The sequence below is a fragment of the Ovis aries genome, chromosome 11, assembly GCF_016772045.2.
Source record: "Ovis aries strain OAR_USU_Benz2616 breed Rambouillet chromosome 11, ARS-UI_Ramb_v3.0, whole genome shotgun sequence".
NCBI classification, from domain to species: Eukaryota; Metazoa; Chordata; class Mammalia; order Artiodactyla; family Bovidae; genus Ovis; species Ovis aries.
This window is the reverse complement of record NC_056064.1, coordinates 61,792,173-61,807,905: the sequence shown is the minus strand read 5'-3', so window position 1 is coordinate 61,807,905 and position 15,733 is coordinate 61,792,173. Positions and strand designations below refer to the sequence as shown.

General features: G+C 50.6%; 1 protein-coding gene across 4 annotated transcripts; it reads left to right on the top strand.

Annotated features, from left to right (window-relative positions):
- The first annotated feature begins 394 nt into the window (after positions 1-394).
- Positions 395-12,877, top strand: APOH (apolipoprotein H). 4 transcript variants are annotated; one of them, XM_004013155.5, is made up of 8 exons: positions 395-489; positions 1,072-1,248; positions 2,445-2,541; positions 3,697-3,773; positions 4,624-4,812; positions 8,251-8,430; positions 10,714-10,911; positions 12,724-12,877. In XM_004013155.5, the coding sequence occupies exons 1-8, from the start codon at positions 426-428 to the stop codon at positions 12,777-12,779; spliced, it is 1,038 nt and encodes a 345-aa protein (XP_004013204.2). In that variant the 5' UTR covers positions 395-425; the 3' UTR covers positions 12,780-12,877. The 4 variants fall into 4 exon arrangements, with proteins under 4 accessions (XP_004013204.2, XP_060251882.1, XP_042112474.1 ...); XM_060395899.1 differs by having other exon boundaries at positions 10,714-12,877; XM_042256540.1 differs by lacking the exons at positions 2,445-2,541; positions 3,697-3,773.
- Positions 12,878-15,733: the final 2,856 nt, after the last annotated feature.

Sequence of the window (15,733 nt, the reverse complement as noted above, 5' to 3'; positions counted from 1 at the left end):
GTGGGGAGAGGAAGCCTCAGAGTGAGTGATGGTCCTCAGTTTACATGCCGAGGCCAGGGCTGGAGCTCTGGGCTTTCCAGCCACCACCACACACACCAAGGATGGAGAGCAGACGGCCTGGACCAGAGGCCGGGCAATCTGGAGCCACCAGGATGGTCTCAGAGGAATGCGCCACTCTGCACCATGAGCATAAGTGCGGTAAAGACAGAAACGGTCCATGAAGATTTCACACAGACCCACCAAGATGAAAAGTAAATGATTAAAGAAGGTAGGTTTGGAGTTCCTTTCGAACCGTGATCCTTCATCTTCTATTTACAGAGATAAAAGTACACCCCCAGATGGTTAATAAGTAAGCACTTCAGTATTTACAGCTCTCCTTTGGGAGAGGAAAGCCACTCTGGCGGCGCCGGCGCGACCCACCCGCAATGCTCCCCCCAGTGCTCATCCTGCTGTTGGGGTTTCTCTGCCATGTTGCTATCGCAGGACGAAGTGAGTACACATGGCTTTTGAAAAACAAAATAATTTCCAGTCCTGGGCTTCCCAGGGGACACAGTGGTAAGGAGCCTGCCCAGGCAGGAGGCGGGGGACTGATCCCTGGGTGGGAAGACCCCCTGGGGAGGAAATAACAGCCCACTCCAGTGTACCTGCCGGGAGGATCCCATGGACAGAGGAGCCTGGCGGGTCACGACGGGTCGCACATGACTGAGCACGTCCCCAACCCTCTGGTAAATGCCAGGGGCCCATAGGGATTAGCTAGATTCTCTTTAGGGTGGATGTTGGGGAGACTGGGTTGGTGCTCATTGTTTGATGGAGCCATGCTTAAACTCCTTGGTGAGATACTTTGCTCCTTTAAGCCTCAGTATACTGGCCTGTGAAATGGGGATAACACATCTAACCTCCTTTAAAAGCTGGAGAGGAGATTAGCTGGGGTACGGCATATGTCAAGTATTTGGAGCAAAACTTGTGTGTAAGTATTTTGGTAGCATTAAACGTTTTTCATTTGTGTGGGCCAGCTAAACTTAAAAAGGCAGATGTGGGTTTCTCAGCCAGCTGTTTTGTGTTCTGTTTCAGCCTGCCCCAAGCCAGACGAGCTGCCATTTTCCACGGTGGTTCCACTGAAACGGTCCTATGAGCCTGGGGAGCAGATAGTCTTTTCCTGCCAGCCGGGCTATGTGTCCCGGGGAGGGATCCGGCGGTTTACATGCCCGCTCACAGGAATGTGGCCCATCAACACGCTGAAATGCATGCGTAAGTCGGCCTCCTTCCGCACATTCTCCGCTCATTCCGATCCTGTACATGGTGGGCAGATGACCGACCTTGTCCAGCTCTGGGCGCAGAAGGCCAGCAGAGCCGTGGTGCGGGGGGCAGTGGGGGTGGGTTTCATGGGAGGAGAGACTGCGGACAGTCAGTGCTGTTTGCTAGAAGCCAGGAGGAGAGGGCGGCAGAAGATGAGCTGGTTAGACGTCATCGTTGACTCAATGGACACAAATCTGAGCAAACTCTGGGAGACTGTGGTGGACAGGGGAGCCTGGCTTGATGCAGTCCGTAGGGTCACAAAAGGTCAGCTGCGAATTAACCACAACAACCGGAATTAGCTCGGGGCGATTTTGGAAAGAGACTCGGTGTGATGCAAGGAGAGGGGGGCACTGCAGATGTGAAAGAGAGGCGGATCTGACTTTACGAATCACATTCCTAGTAAAATGCAGACATGTTATATTAAATCAGCGCTATACATAATACAGACAATATTATGCATAATGTATCTATAACATTACGGGGCTTCCCAGGTGGCTCGGCGGTAAAGAACCCCCCTGCCAACACAGGAGACTCAAGAGATGCAGGTTCAGTCCCTGGGTCGGGAAGATGCGCTGGAGAGGGAAACGGCGACCCACTCCAGTGCTCTTGCCCGGCGGGCTACAGTCCATGGGGTCGAGAACGCCTGGAACACAGCCGAGTGACTGAACAACCACAGCAAAGTCACACTTGGACGGCTGGGTTTTCCTCATTGTGACCAACAGTCATAAGGTGCAGACGCCTCCCTGGCGGGCCAGGGGTTCGGGCTCTGTGCTTCCACTGCAGGGTCAAGGGTTCTCTCCCGGGTTTGGGAGCTAAGATCCTGCGAGCTGCATGCCCCACCCCCTCAACAGCAACAACAGCGGCAACTGCAACAACGGCAACAACAACGGCAACAATGGCAGCAATGCAACAACAACGACAACAGCAGCAACAGCAGCGGCAACAGCAACAACGGCAACAGCGGCAGAACAAGAAGCAACAACGCAACGACGCCTCGGCGCATGCGCCGTTCAGATCATTTTGAGTTAACTTCTGAGAATAGTTATCAGTAGAGTCACTGGCTCAAAAGATAGAAATGAGTTTAAACATTTTCATTTTAACGGGAAATTCTGTAACTAGAAATTGATGTTTTTATCTTTAAATCACAGCCAGAGTATGTCCTTTTGCTGGGATCTTAGAAAACGGAACGGTACGCTATACAACGTTTGAGTATCCCAACACGATCAGCTTTTCTTGCCACACTGGGTAAGGACTTCCTGACCCCTTAAGCTGAACATCAAGGCCGGCCCCTATTTCATTTCTAGTCTTTAGGCTGGACTTGCTGAATACGGATCACTGAATAAAAATCCACAGTGGGGTTGGGGGTGGAGTGGAGAACACAGCAGGTAGTGAAGTACGAAGCCGATGCTCCATCTAATTTTTCTGCACCTGATTAGCTACTCATATGAGGAGCACATTGAAATTACTGAAGCTGGGTGATAATTCTTTATAATCTCCGGGCCAAATCTTGGCTTGGGGGTTAGAGTATTCTGGTAGTTAGACTTGGGCTTTAGACTAATCTGATGGACTGTGATCTAGGTTCAGTGGTAGAGGATCCGCCTGCTAATGCAGGAGGCGTGAGTTCAATCCCTGGGGTTGAGAAATCCCTTGGAAAAAGACATGGCAACCCTCTCCAGTACTCTTGTCTGGGAAATCCCATAGACAGAGGAGCCTGGCGGCCTGCAGTCCATGGGGTCGCAGAGAGTCAGACATGACTGAGGCAACAGCAGAAGAGAATTCTGAGGAGAAGGCTGAGGGTGACGGTGTAGAAACGCCCTCCTCCTCACCAGGACCACCTCCCTGGGAAGAAAGAGGCAAAATTTCACTGAGGATCCTGGTTTTATGGTTAGAGATTAAGAAATGCTGTGTGTGGAAGAGAAATGCCGTCTTTTCAACTGAAACACCAATTTATTGATGAGTCATCTTGAACACACTGTCTTCAGGGACAATGGCACATTTATAACGTTAATAGACAGCATTGTTATTAGGCATTTGGGCCAGCAGGCTCTCAGAAAATGAGGGTTAGAGATTACTTGGTGTGATTCACTTTTGTGATCCCCGAAAAAGAGGTGAGTCTTGGATTGGAAGCTGGCTGGGGACCAGGCGTCTGGGGACTGAAGGGGAGGGTGGGCTCCACGCCCAGCGGTGATGGGACCCCCTCCTGCTTCAGCAAGTGCCTTGCAGCCCCAGGCCGGGAGGCTTGCTGAGCCTTAGAGGAGTTCAAGCCTCTCCGGAAAACAGTATTCTAGGATGGAAAAGAAGCCAACAGCATCCATCTGTAGCTCTGCTCGATGGAAATAAATCTGAGGTGCTGGGGGTGGATGACTCTGTGATTTAATGGGTTCAATTTTCCCTCCGCAGGTTTTATCTGAAAGGAGCTAGTTCTGCGAAATGCACTGAGGAAGGAAAGTGGAGCCCAGACATCCCTGTCTGTGCCCGTGAGTCTCTGGGTCCAGCTCTAAGAGGGTGACCGCTTGGTTGGCCTAGGGCATTCCTGGTTTTATCAACACGAGATCTGCACCCTGAAGCCCCTCAGTCCCAGCCCCCTGAGCCGCTTGCTCACCTGTTTGGGACTGCTCATCCTGACATCTTCTTACAATGATTTCATGGATGGATTTCTCGCGGCTGTGCTGGGCCTTGGTTGTTGCAGAGGCCTTTCTCTCGTTGCGGCGAGTGGGGGCTACGTGATTACAGTGTGCGGGCTTCCATTTGCAGGGGCTTCTGTCTAGACCACAGGCTGCTGGGCACACCGGCTTCGTTGCTCCATAGCACGTGGGAGCTTCCTGGATCCGGGACGAAGTCGTGTCCCCTGCATTGGCAGGCGGATTCTTTACGAAGGAGCTGCCAGGGAAGCCCCATCCTGGTCTCTTACTCTGGAAGATGAAGCAGCCCCTTCGGAACGACACACCCTAAGCCTAGCTTTGAAACTAGATCACTTAGGTCAGGATGACAACCAGCTTCTGAGTCCCTGCGTGAAGCCACTTGCACAAGCGCCACACTGGGAGAGTACAAAAGCGGGAGGTATTCAGTGGGAGCAAACAGACCTGCACGAGCCCCCGGGGTCACTCAGGCGTCACAGCGACTCGCTGTCATCAGCACCTATTGCAGGGTGCTGGCTCGGTGAGGTCCTTCACCAGTTCTGACTCCGAGAAGTGTCTTCAAGGTAGCATTTTGTTCTAAGATGTTTGGTCACCTAAGCAGCATGGTCTTGTAACAGGCGAACCAGCGATGGCAAAACTTAAATCACTCAGCTATTTTCATTCAAATGACAATTCTTTCTTTTTTCAGCTATAACCTGCCCTCCACCACCCATACCCAAGTTTGCAAATCTCAGCGTCTACAAGCCGCTGGCTGGGAACAACTCCTTCTATGGCGGCAAGGCAGTCTTTACGTGCTCGCCACACCACGCGATGTTTGGAAGCGACACCATCACCTGCACGGAACACGGGAACTGGACGAAATTGCCAGAATGCAGGGGTGAGTCCAGTGATGCTGCAACGCAGTCATGGGAGCGCAGGGCCTCTCTGCCGAAGAGGACTGCGGATTCCGCTCTCCAGAGGGTTCTGAATGGCCCTGTTTACCGTGGCCTCTGCCCTGTGCCTGGGGCTGAGGGCACCAGATGAGGGAGACCTGGCTTCTCACTCAGGGTGATGAGAGGCGATGCCGTGGACAGTCTGGAGCAGCCTGGGAGAGCTCCTGGCAGAAGGACGTGGGGGACAGAGCAGGCATGCCACAGGAGGGGAGCCAGGAGGAGGGGCAGGGAAGAACGGGGCGTGAGCATGGACGGCTGGATGTTACAGTGAGGTTGGGGAAGAGATGCCTGGATTAACCTGGGAAGTCCAAAGAGATTAGGGCTTCCCAGGTGGCTCAGATGGTAAAGAATCTGCCTGCAATGCAGGAGATCTGGGTTCGATCCCTGGGTTGGGAAGATCCCCTGGAGGAGGAAATGGCAACCCACTCCAGTATTCTTGCCTGGAGAATCCCATGGACAGGAGCCTGGCGGGCTACAGGCAAAGAGCCTGGTGGGCTACAGGCAAAGAAGAGTCAGACACAAGTGAGTAACTAACGCTTTCACTTTACTTTCAAGAGATTTAAAGTGAAACACTGGGTTGCAATCAGATCGATATAAGCTTTTGTAGTTTTACCTAAATTTAAGAATCACAAGAATATTTGAGTTACAAATATATATGAAAATTCTTAGTCCTTTAATTGGGGTCATCATTGCTACATTCGTTTACTTGTTTATTGGCCATGCGGCGTGTGGGATCTTCCCCAATCAAAGATCGAGCCCATGCCTCCTGCAGTGGGGCATGCAGTCCTCAGTGGGGCATGCAGTCCTAAGCGCTGCACTGCCAGGGAGGCCCCATCACCGTCTTTGAATTTGTCCCCTGCATAATGAGCAGGCAGGTTAGAGAATTCATCAGGCACACGAGGACTGACACTAAAGACTGTCGCCCTCTCGCGTGGTGGGTAGGACAGACGCCTGCTGAATGATTCCAGCAGAAGCACCTTGCGGCACAGGGAAGCTCCTACGACTCCCAATCCCTAGCACCTTCCGGGGGACGTAGCTCAGGGCTAGGCACTGGTCTCCCGCGGTTCACGCATACGTCATCTCGCTTAATCCTCCCAAGCCCTAAGTAGAGGGTTCTTCATGGGTGTTTTTTCTTCTTATTTTCAGCTGTTGACATTGATACGACAGCCATCAGCGTGTTGCGACATTCTCTCCCTTTCTTTCTATAGACATGCTTTTCCCCCGAATCTTCTGATAATTTACACACATCATGTCACTTACCCGTGAACACGTCAGCAGCACGAACGTCCTAATAACAATGAGATTCTCCTATGTTATCCCTGTGCCCAAGATATTTAACATATTTGGAATTATGATAATAATTTAAACAATTATATACAATTAGCAATATTCATTTCATATGCAAATTGCCCCACCTGATCCAGAAGTTCCTCTACACACACGTTTTGTTCTGTGTGAAATCTAACCGTGAACCACACGTGTGTCTAGTTGTCACGTCTCTTTGGTCTCCTTTAGGAGAAGGAAATGGCGCCGCCCCAGTGCTCTCGCCTGGAGGGTCCCGGGGACGGGGAGCCAGGTGGGCTGCCGTCTATGGGGTCACACAGAGTCAGACAGGACTGAGCGACGTCACTTTCACTTTTCACTTTCATGCATTGGAGAAGGAAATGGCAACCCACTCCAGTGCTCTCGGCTGGAGGATCCTGGGGACAGGGGAGACTGGTGGGCTGCAGTCCATGGGGTCACTAAGACTCGTACAGGACTGAGCGACGTCACTTTCACTTTTCACTTTCATGCATTGGAGAAGGAAATAGCAACCCACTCCAGTGCTCTTGTCTGGAGAATCCCAGGGACGGGGGAGCCTGGTGGGCTGCAGTCCATGGGGTCGCACAGAGTTGGACACGACTGAAGCGACTTGGCAGCAGCAGCAAGTCCTGTAGTTAGGAATGATCCTCTGCCTTAGAGGTCATCTTTCATTGATGTTTATGAAGAGTGCATGCTGGCTGTCTTTAGAACTTTCCAGAATGTGAAGTTGGCTGCTTATTTACTCATGATTAGACTCAAGTCAGCGCTCTTTAAGAACACACTCCCTCTCAGCAGGAGGCACTGGTGTCGGTCAGCCACTGTCGGCTGTGACGCGGTCCTGCGGTCAAGGGGCACACTCCTCTTCTCTTGGTAAAAAAGAGCATCTCTTCCTCTTAGGAATCAGTACGCACCCTGTGAGTGGTAGTTTGAGGCTATGTGAACACCCACTCTTGAGCACTCGGATAATCCGGGACTCAGTCAGCTGAGGCACTGGTGGTTACAAAATGGTGGCTTTCTCCTGTTATCTGTCCTTTGATATTTATTACCTGGAATTAGTCTACAGGGAAAAGTTTTTCTTCCACGGACTGTTTCTCTTTAGTTGTGTTATAGACTCACATTCTTTTCCACTCAATTTGTGGAAGAACCGAAACTGCTCCAAGCAGTCCAACTTCGAATTTTGTACTCTTTTAAAAAAAATCCATTTTATTTATTTGGCTGTGCTGGGTCTTAGCTGCAGCACGTGGGATCTTTTAGTAGAAGCACGTGGTATCCAGTTCCCTGACCAGGGGTAGAACTCGGGAGCGTGAAGGCTTAGCCACTGGACCAGGGAAGTCCCTGCATTTTGTATCCTTGAACCATCGCATTAGACTGCCTTCCAGAAGCTCTGTGCCCCTCCATCCAGCCTGGTTTTCTGCAGTTTGATAAAGAGGGGACAGCAGAGGATGAGATGGTTGGGTGGCATCACCGACTCAATGGACATAAACTTGAGCAGACCCCGGGAGATAGTGAGGACAGGGAAGCCTGCCGCGCTGCGGTCCATGGGGTCGCAAAGAGTTGGACAGACTTAGTGACTGATCAGCAACAAGGGCAAAGCGGGGTGTGGATTTCGGTCAAAGAAGGCCAGGGAGCAGCACCACTCTTCCTCTTGGTATTTCGTGCTGGCTTCTTGTATAGTCTGAAGGCGATCATGAGAATTAGGCTTAACATTTAAAATCCAAATAGTAGTGTTCTACTGTGCATGGAGGGAATCTTTGTGCTTTAATTTCGTGGTCTGTTGATTAAAAGAGACAGACTTTTCTTTCATTCAAAGCCACCATCTTAGACGGTGTGCAGAAGAAGTTTGCAATGAATGATACCTTGTGATTATACGAAAGCCCAAAGAACGTGGTAACTCATTAATTCACTTTCAAAGTGTCGTGGTTTCTATTTTAACACCCAGGGTCTCACAAGGATCAGATAAAGGGGAAATCACAGGAAGCACCCAGTGATTCACTGGTATAAGAGAGGAGCTCGTGACTATTCTGTAATCACCGGGCCCTGCTCTGCTTATGCTAACACGGCTGATTGCTTAAACTTTTTAGAAGTAAGATGCCCATTCCCATCAAGACCAGACAATGGGTTTGTGAACTACCCTGCAAATCCAGTGCTCTTCTACAAGGACACAGCCACGTTTGGCTGCCATGAAACGTACTCCTTGGATGGGCCGGAAGAGGTAGAATGCAGCAAATTCGGAAACTGGTCTGCACAGCCGAGCTGTAAAGGTATGCGATATGGGTAAGGTCTCAAACCGCCTCCAGATTCATCCAGTGAGCCTCCTTTACTTGCCGTGTCCCTGTTCCAATCACTTTCCACTTTGTTTCTCAGACTTGCTTCACAGCTGCAGGGATCTATATGAACACGGGGAAGCTTCACGCCTAGCAAGCCTGTTTGAGATTTAAAACCTATGTGCTTCATTCATTTGTCTGTTTTTGGCTGATCGGGTCTCAGTGTCAGCTCTTGGGCGCCGCAGTCTTGGCATGCAGGCTTAGCTGCCCTGCTGCGTGTGGGCTCTTGGTCTCCTGAACAGGAACCTGCACTGGAGCAGGTTCGCAACCGCTGGGCCACCAGGAGGCCCCTCCTGACTGCATGAGGCAAGCGTTTCCGTTGTAAAAGCCTTGATAACGTGGTGGAAGACTGTGTGGGCTTCCTACAGCGGCTTTTATGTCCTGGCCCATGACCATCCTGCTTCGCTTTGTTCTGGTCAAGACTCCTCACTGGGCAAAACCCACCTCACAGTCAAGCGAGTTCCTGGAAATGGTGATTAACTACACACGGGCAACAGGTGATCGTATGGACCATGAGTATGGGGACACGAGGCTGGGAACTCAGTCAGGAACCACAGCTCCTCTCTCCACGTCTTAGGCCTCAGGGCCTCCCGTGCACCTGTTTCCCCGCTTACTCAGCTTGAACCTGGCCTGATTCCGTGCCAGGACCTCTCACCGGAAGGCTCATCACTCGGGGCATCTTTTCGCTGAGAAGCTGGTTCTGTTGGCATCATTGCTCCTTGGTCTGGCCCGCGCCGTGCTTACGCAGAGAGCGGCAGGCGTGCACTGAGTTTCTGCTCAGGCTGCTGTGGGCTGGGAGGAAATTGGGCAAAATGGAGAATGACTAGGCTGGGGTCCCCTCGAAGCAGGGCCTGAGACAGGGATTCAAACACAGCTGATTTTCTGAGCCTCAGGAAACAGAGAGTGAGGCAGGTAGGATGGAGCCAGACACTGTGCGTCAGAAGCGCGTGGAGGGCTTGTTTAAACAGTCGCTGCTTCGCTGGGTCTGGAGTGGGACCTGAGAACTAGCGTTTCTGCCAGGTTCCCAGGAGATGCCGGTGCTGCAGACGTGGAGCCCAGGTCTGGAACCAGGATGTGGGCTCAGCTAGAGTGTAACTGCAGTTTAATCCCCGGGGGGCTCTGGACAGGGCCACTGATCCCATGGAGAGGCGAGGGGACTTGCTTCTCTTGATCCCCTTGTGAGTCTGCACAGGCTGTGGGCTGCCCGCTTCCCTGCCCCTGGGCTGATGTGCCCGCTCTCCTGGGAGAGGAGGCTCCCTGTGGCTGAAGGCTGTTTTTCAGAGAAGGGAGCACTTGTGAGCTGTTACCAGCAACACTCACTTGGCTCAGGGGTGGGTGCGCCGGTTCAGTGAATGGGAGCTGAGTGGGCAGGGGAGGCTTACCTGCAACAGCAGTGTCTTTTAAAGCCATTTTATTGGAGTATGGTTGCCTTACAATGTCGTGTTTCTACTGTGGAGCAAAGTGCATCAGCCACACGGAGACGCACATCTCCCTTGGATTTCCTTCCCATCAGGTCGCCACGGAGCACTGAGTGGACTCCCCTGTGGGGCGCAGCAGGTTCTCATTAGTTATCTTATGCAAAGTACCAGCAGTGTATATGCGCCAACCCGTCTCCCGACTCCTCCCACCCCCTTCCTCCCCCTCAGGAGCCGTACGTTCGTTCTCTCCATCTGTGTATCTGGAGAAGTGCTTTTTTAAAAAAAAAAACAAAACAAAACGGTTTATTTATTTACCGGCGGTGCGAGGTCCTCGCCGCAGCGTGGGCGTTCCCTGGTTGCTACCAGAAGGGGGGCTACTAGAAGCGAGCGGGGGCTGCTCGGGACGCGGCGCAGGCTCCTCACTGCGGGGGCTTCTCTTGCAGCTGAGCACGGGCTCTGGGGCCTGTGGGGGTCTCCCCCGGCCCGGGACCGGCCTTGCATTGCAAGGCGGATTCTCAACCACTGGACCACCAGGGAGGCAGAGCACCTGGTGCTTCTGCTCTGACCTCTCACGTGGCTACTCCAGGGCGAGAAAAGGTGATCTCGGAAATGACGGTTCACGGTCCGGTTGAGAGAGAACCGCAGTTGGCAGCCGCCGGGGCTACTCACTACGCACCTTCTCAGAATCTCCTCCTCTGGGCCTTTTGCTTCAGGCCTGCTCACCCAGTGGTTCTGATGTTGCGTTCTCTTTAAGAAAGAGGAAGTGAAGTCCCGTCTTGACTACAAATATTGTCTCTTCCAGCATCTTGTAAGTTACCTGTTAAAAAAGCTACTGTGATATTCGAAGGAGAGAGAGTAGCTATCCAGAACAAATTTAAGAATGGAATGCTGCACGGCCAAAAAGTTTCTTTCTTCTGCAAGAATAAGGAAAAGAAATGCAGCTACACAGAAGATGCCCAGTGCATAGACGGCACCATCGAAATTCCCAAATGCTTCAAGGGTGAGTTTAATGCTGGAGTGTTTAGCTGGCATCTCCCTTGCCCTGGCCATAATCAGTACTTAAAAAAAAATTTTTTCAGTTTGCATTGGGATATAGCAGATTAACAATGTTGTGAACAGCGAAGGGACTCAGCCATATACATACACCTGTATCCATCCTGCCCCAAGCTCCACTCCCATCTAGCCTGCCACGGAACACTGAGCAGAGTTCCCTGTGTGGCACAGGAGGTCCTTGTGGGTTATCCATTTTAAACACAGATGTGTGTACATGTCCATCCCAAACTCCCTGACTATCCCTCCTCCCTATCCCTTCGCCCTGGCCGCCGTAAGTTCCTTCTCTGCCTCTGTGAGTCTGTTTGTTTCCTGAGTACCTTCCTTTCTACCGTTTCTTTCCGGATTCCACCCATGAGGGCTGTTGTACGATGCTTTTTCTTCTCTGTCTGGCTGGCTCAGTGTGACCCTCTCTCGGCCCATCCATGTTGCCGCAGATGGCATTACTTCATTCTTCTTAGCAGTCAAGTAATCGTAATCTGTACTTTTACTATTGACACATAATGACTAAAAGAGGCCATGTCAGTTTGGCCACTGGGTTTTTAAAAGCAGGGCTGGACGGGAGAAAACAGCAGGATGAAGCAGTACCTGCATTTGGCATTTCCAGTTTCCCTTCCGACTCTTTTCCTTAAAACTCAGTCAGGATTGTGGCTTTCTTTGATGAGTGTTAAATTATGCCATGGGGTATCATTCCAGATTACGCATGAATAATAATAATGATACTGAACGGAATATTGAGCAGTAATATCTACCACCTCTTGAGCCCAAATGATAATGAACTCACCCCAAATTACAAAGTAATTCAAGTCAATGGTTGTTGGTTTACAGATCTAACATTTCTGTCCCTCTTTTGACAGTTCCCAGAGTTTGAAAAGTACCCATTAGAGGAAAGTGTTCATTAGAGCAAAACATTGAAAGAAAGGTGACTTTGAGTTCGTGTGAGATAAAGGAGCACAATGGTCAGCGTTTAAGCCGTTAGTTTCAGGTCCAAATAAATCCCTTTGTGGCCGCAAAGGAGGAGCCAGCCAGAGGCTGAAGCTATGATTGCATCTGGGTTTAGAGAGGCTTCTAGCATGTCGTCAGCCCTGAGTCAGCTGGCAGAGGACACAGCTGGGAGCAGGTCAGGGAAGAGAGAGGTCTGAGAAGTGGGCAGCTGGAGACAGAGGAGGAAATGAGAGCCAGCAAACGATACCCACCTCATAGGCTTGTTGGCTCGAAACCACGTGACACACAGTGAGTGCTCAGTGATAAGCGTGACCGTTCTTCTCACTCTGATTAAAACAGAAGTGCACTGCATAAATTGTTATTGTTCAGGACACAGCAGAGCCCTGGTGCGATGTTACATATTAAAGCTGACAAGTAATCCCAGTACAGATTGGCAGAAAAAGTACTAACAGACATTTTAAAAAGTCAGACAGAGCTGGTTAATGTATTTCTTCAGGCTGCTCTCCCCTATAGTCTGTAGACAGATGAGTGCTGCGGGTACGTTGGGGAATAGATAGAGGGCTGATGCAGTTTTTTCTTTTAATCTTGAGTGTCAGAATTATATAGAACCTTTCATTTTCTCGCTTGGAGATGATTGCTTTATCTTTTCCCTGATGTTTCCTTGAATCACTTAAACCTCACACGGAACGCTTTCATTTATCTAATTAGATTTATTCTGCACGTTTATAAAATGTATTTGATTTGGCTTGGCTATTTAGCAAATTTAAGAAATGATTGTTTCTTTTAGAGTATTTATTTATTTTTTCTCCCCAAACAGAGCACAGTTCTTTAGCTTTCTGGAAAACGGATGCATCTGACGTAAAACCATGCTAAGCTGGTTTTCACACTGAAAATTAAATGTCATGCTCATATGTGTCTGTCCAAGAATCTAATGGAAATGGGAAAATAAAGAGACTGAATTTACTGTGTCAGCCATTGCAGTGTTACTCCGCATGGTGTCTTACTTTTATTTATCTGGTTTTTTGCTTGCTATTGTTCAGTTGCTCAGTTATGTCCAACTCTTTGTGACCCCTTGAACTGCAGCATGCCAGGCTCCCCTGTCCTTCAGTGTCTCCCAGAGTTTGCTCAAATTCATGTGCACTGAGTCAGTGATACTATCCAACCATCTCATCCTCTGCTGCACCCTTCTCCTCTTGCCCTCAATCTTCCCCAGCATCAGTCTTTTCCAGTGAGTTGGCTCTTCACATCAGTTCAGTTCAGTTCAGTCAATCAGTTGTGTCTGACTCTTTGCGGTCCCATGGACTGCAGCATCCCAGGCCTCCCTGTCCATCACCAAACTCCTGGAGTTTACTCAAACTCATGTCCATTGAGTCGGTGATGCCATCCAACCATCTCATCCTCTTCGTCCCCTTCTCCTCCTGACCTCAATCTTTCCCAACATCAGGATCTTTTCAAATGAGTCAGCTCTTCGCATCTGGTGGCCAAATTAAGAAACCCAAATATTTGGAATATTGCTCTCACACAGCTGTGAAATGGAAAGTGTAAATTATTACCTGGTTACCCAGTTCTCCTCTCCCTAATTCTACTCTTAAGTGCTTTCACTCAAAACAACCGCAATGCAATTATTTTCTTAGAATGGTCCGTAGACCCCAGCATCAGTATCGCCTGGTAATAATCACAAAGGGAAAAAAATACTGGAATTTCTGAGGGTGGCCCCCAAATATGCATTTGTAACCACGTCCCCAGATAACTGTGCCTTTTTGAGAAGTATCACTGTAAAGGATAGACAAAGTGCATAGCCCTTCACTGGGTCTGGACTCGGACAGCTTGGTTTACATAATGCCTAGAAATCTCTCCTTGTCCACCAACATGCCTCTGACCCATCACTGATGTTGCTCCTTTCTCTATATTTAACTCCCTTGCCCCTCTCTCCTTCCGTAGGAGGTGCTGGCAAACCGCACCCCAGGCTCTAGTTGTGTCTCCTATGCCTGCCCCAGAGCACCTGAACGTTGCTGAAGAAAGAGGAACTGCACAACTATGCTATCAGGTCCCGCTTTGATCCATGAACATGAACGTCACACGAGCTGAGCTGTGCCCGGCAATCCTGCCGCATTTCCCTAGTTGGTTCTCGCCCCGCCTCCCCGCCACGGCTGTGTCTCTGCTCAGCCCTGCTCAAGCCGCCTTCCGTCCCTCTCAGACAACGTCCCGCTCTTATTTCACCAAGAAAATGGGAAAGACCCCTTTCAGTCTTTGCGTGACCAAGCCTGTCACCTCGGCAGTCTGCACCGAGTTCGCTGCACTCTTTCTCCTTCCTCTGAGATCCCATCTCAGGGCAAACCTCACACCCGGGACCCCATCTTCTGTCTTCTTAGCCAAGAATTTTGCTCGTGTGATGACTGATCTTCCATTTTCCCCCTTTCTGTTGGAGCAGTCTACACAAACATACAATAGTGTTGTTGAGTTGCTGTTATCCAACTCTTTGTGACCCCATGGACTGCAACACAACAGGCTCCTCTGTCACAACTATCTCCCAGAGTCTGCTCAAACTCATGTCCTTTGAGTCCATGGCACCATCCAACCATCTCATCCTCTGCCACCCTCTTCTCCTCCTGCCCTCAATCTTTCCCAGCATCAGGGTCTTTTCCAATAATATCATCACTTAGAAAAGAAAACCTTGCTGTTAGCTCACATCATTTTCTAGCTACTGCTCTCCAGCTGTGTCAACTTAAAAGAGTCACAACCTAAAGTTGAGAGTTCTGTTTTATTTGGTGGGAATTTTTAGGACATCAAGTCCTGGAGACTTGAAGCATCTCAGGTGACTGAGAGAACTGCTCCGAGGAGGCGAGAGGGGCATCAGGTTATACAGAAGTTTGCCGCAAGGGGCAGGTAGTGTGGACGTCAAACGTGTTTTTGTGAATTAAAGAAAGCCAGCTATCTCCAGGTGAGGAACTGGAGCTTTCCCGGGTGCGGGGAGACGCAGGCGCCTGGGCTCCCTGAAGTCGCGGCTTCCGTGCGCACCTCGGCCCCCTGGGCGGGCTCCAGAGTCCTCGCCGCTCACCCGCGGGGGAGCTGCGGCCCCCCGGTTCCGCCCGCAAGTACCGTTCTCCTCCGGGCGCCCCGAGGGCTCAGAGACTCACACGTGGAGGCCAGATCCCTGCCGGCTGTGACATCCTTGTCTGTTTTAGTGGCAGAAAACACTCCATTTCTCATCTGTGTCCCTTGTTTTTAGAAAAGTCCCAGGAAGAGCTGTTGGTCTCTGCCGGCTCCACGCTGTGCGCCCATCACAGCTCTTCCCCTCGGGCTCCCCGCGAGGCCTCTGCTCACGGACGCCTGGTCCTCAGGACTCGCCTTCCCCCGGCGCGGGCCTGACCGCTCCACCAAGATGCTCTTCTGCACTTTCTGCACCTCTTCCCTTTGCAGAAACCAGTGTGGCTCCTCCCAGGTTGTCATTCAAACTCTCCACGCCCCATCGTTGCGGTCGTTTAGTCGCTCAGCTGTGTCCAGCTCTTCTGTGACCCCGTGGACGGTAGCCCACCAAGCTCTCTGTCCATGGGATTTCCTAGGCAAGGATACTGGGATGGGTTACCACTTCCTCCCCCAGAGGATCTTCCTGACCTGGGAATCAAACCTGTGACTCTTGCCTTGGCAGGCGATTTTTTTTTATCACTGCTCCTCTTGCATAGCCCATATACATGTATGTACATGTATGTATGTATTCAATATTCCGTTATATACCCCATCTTCTTAATCCATTCATCTGTTGATGGACACTTAAGTTGCTTCCATGTCTTGGCCATTGTAAGTAGTGATGCTATGAACATTGGGAT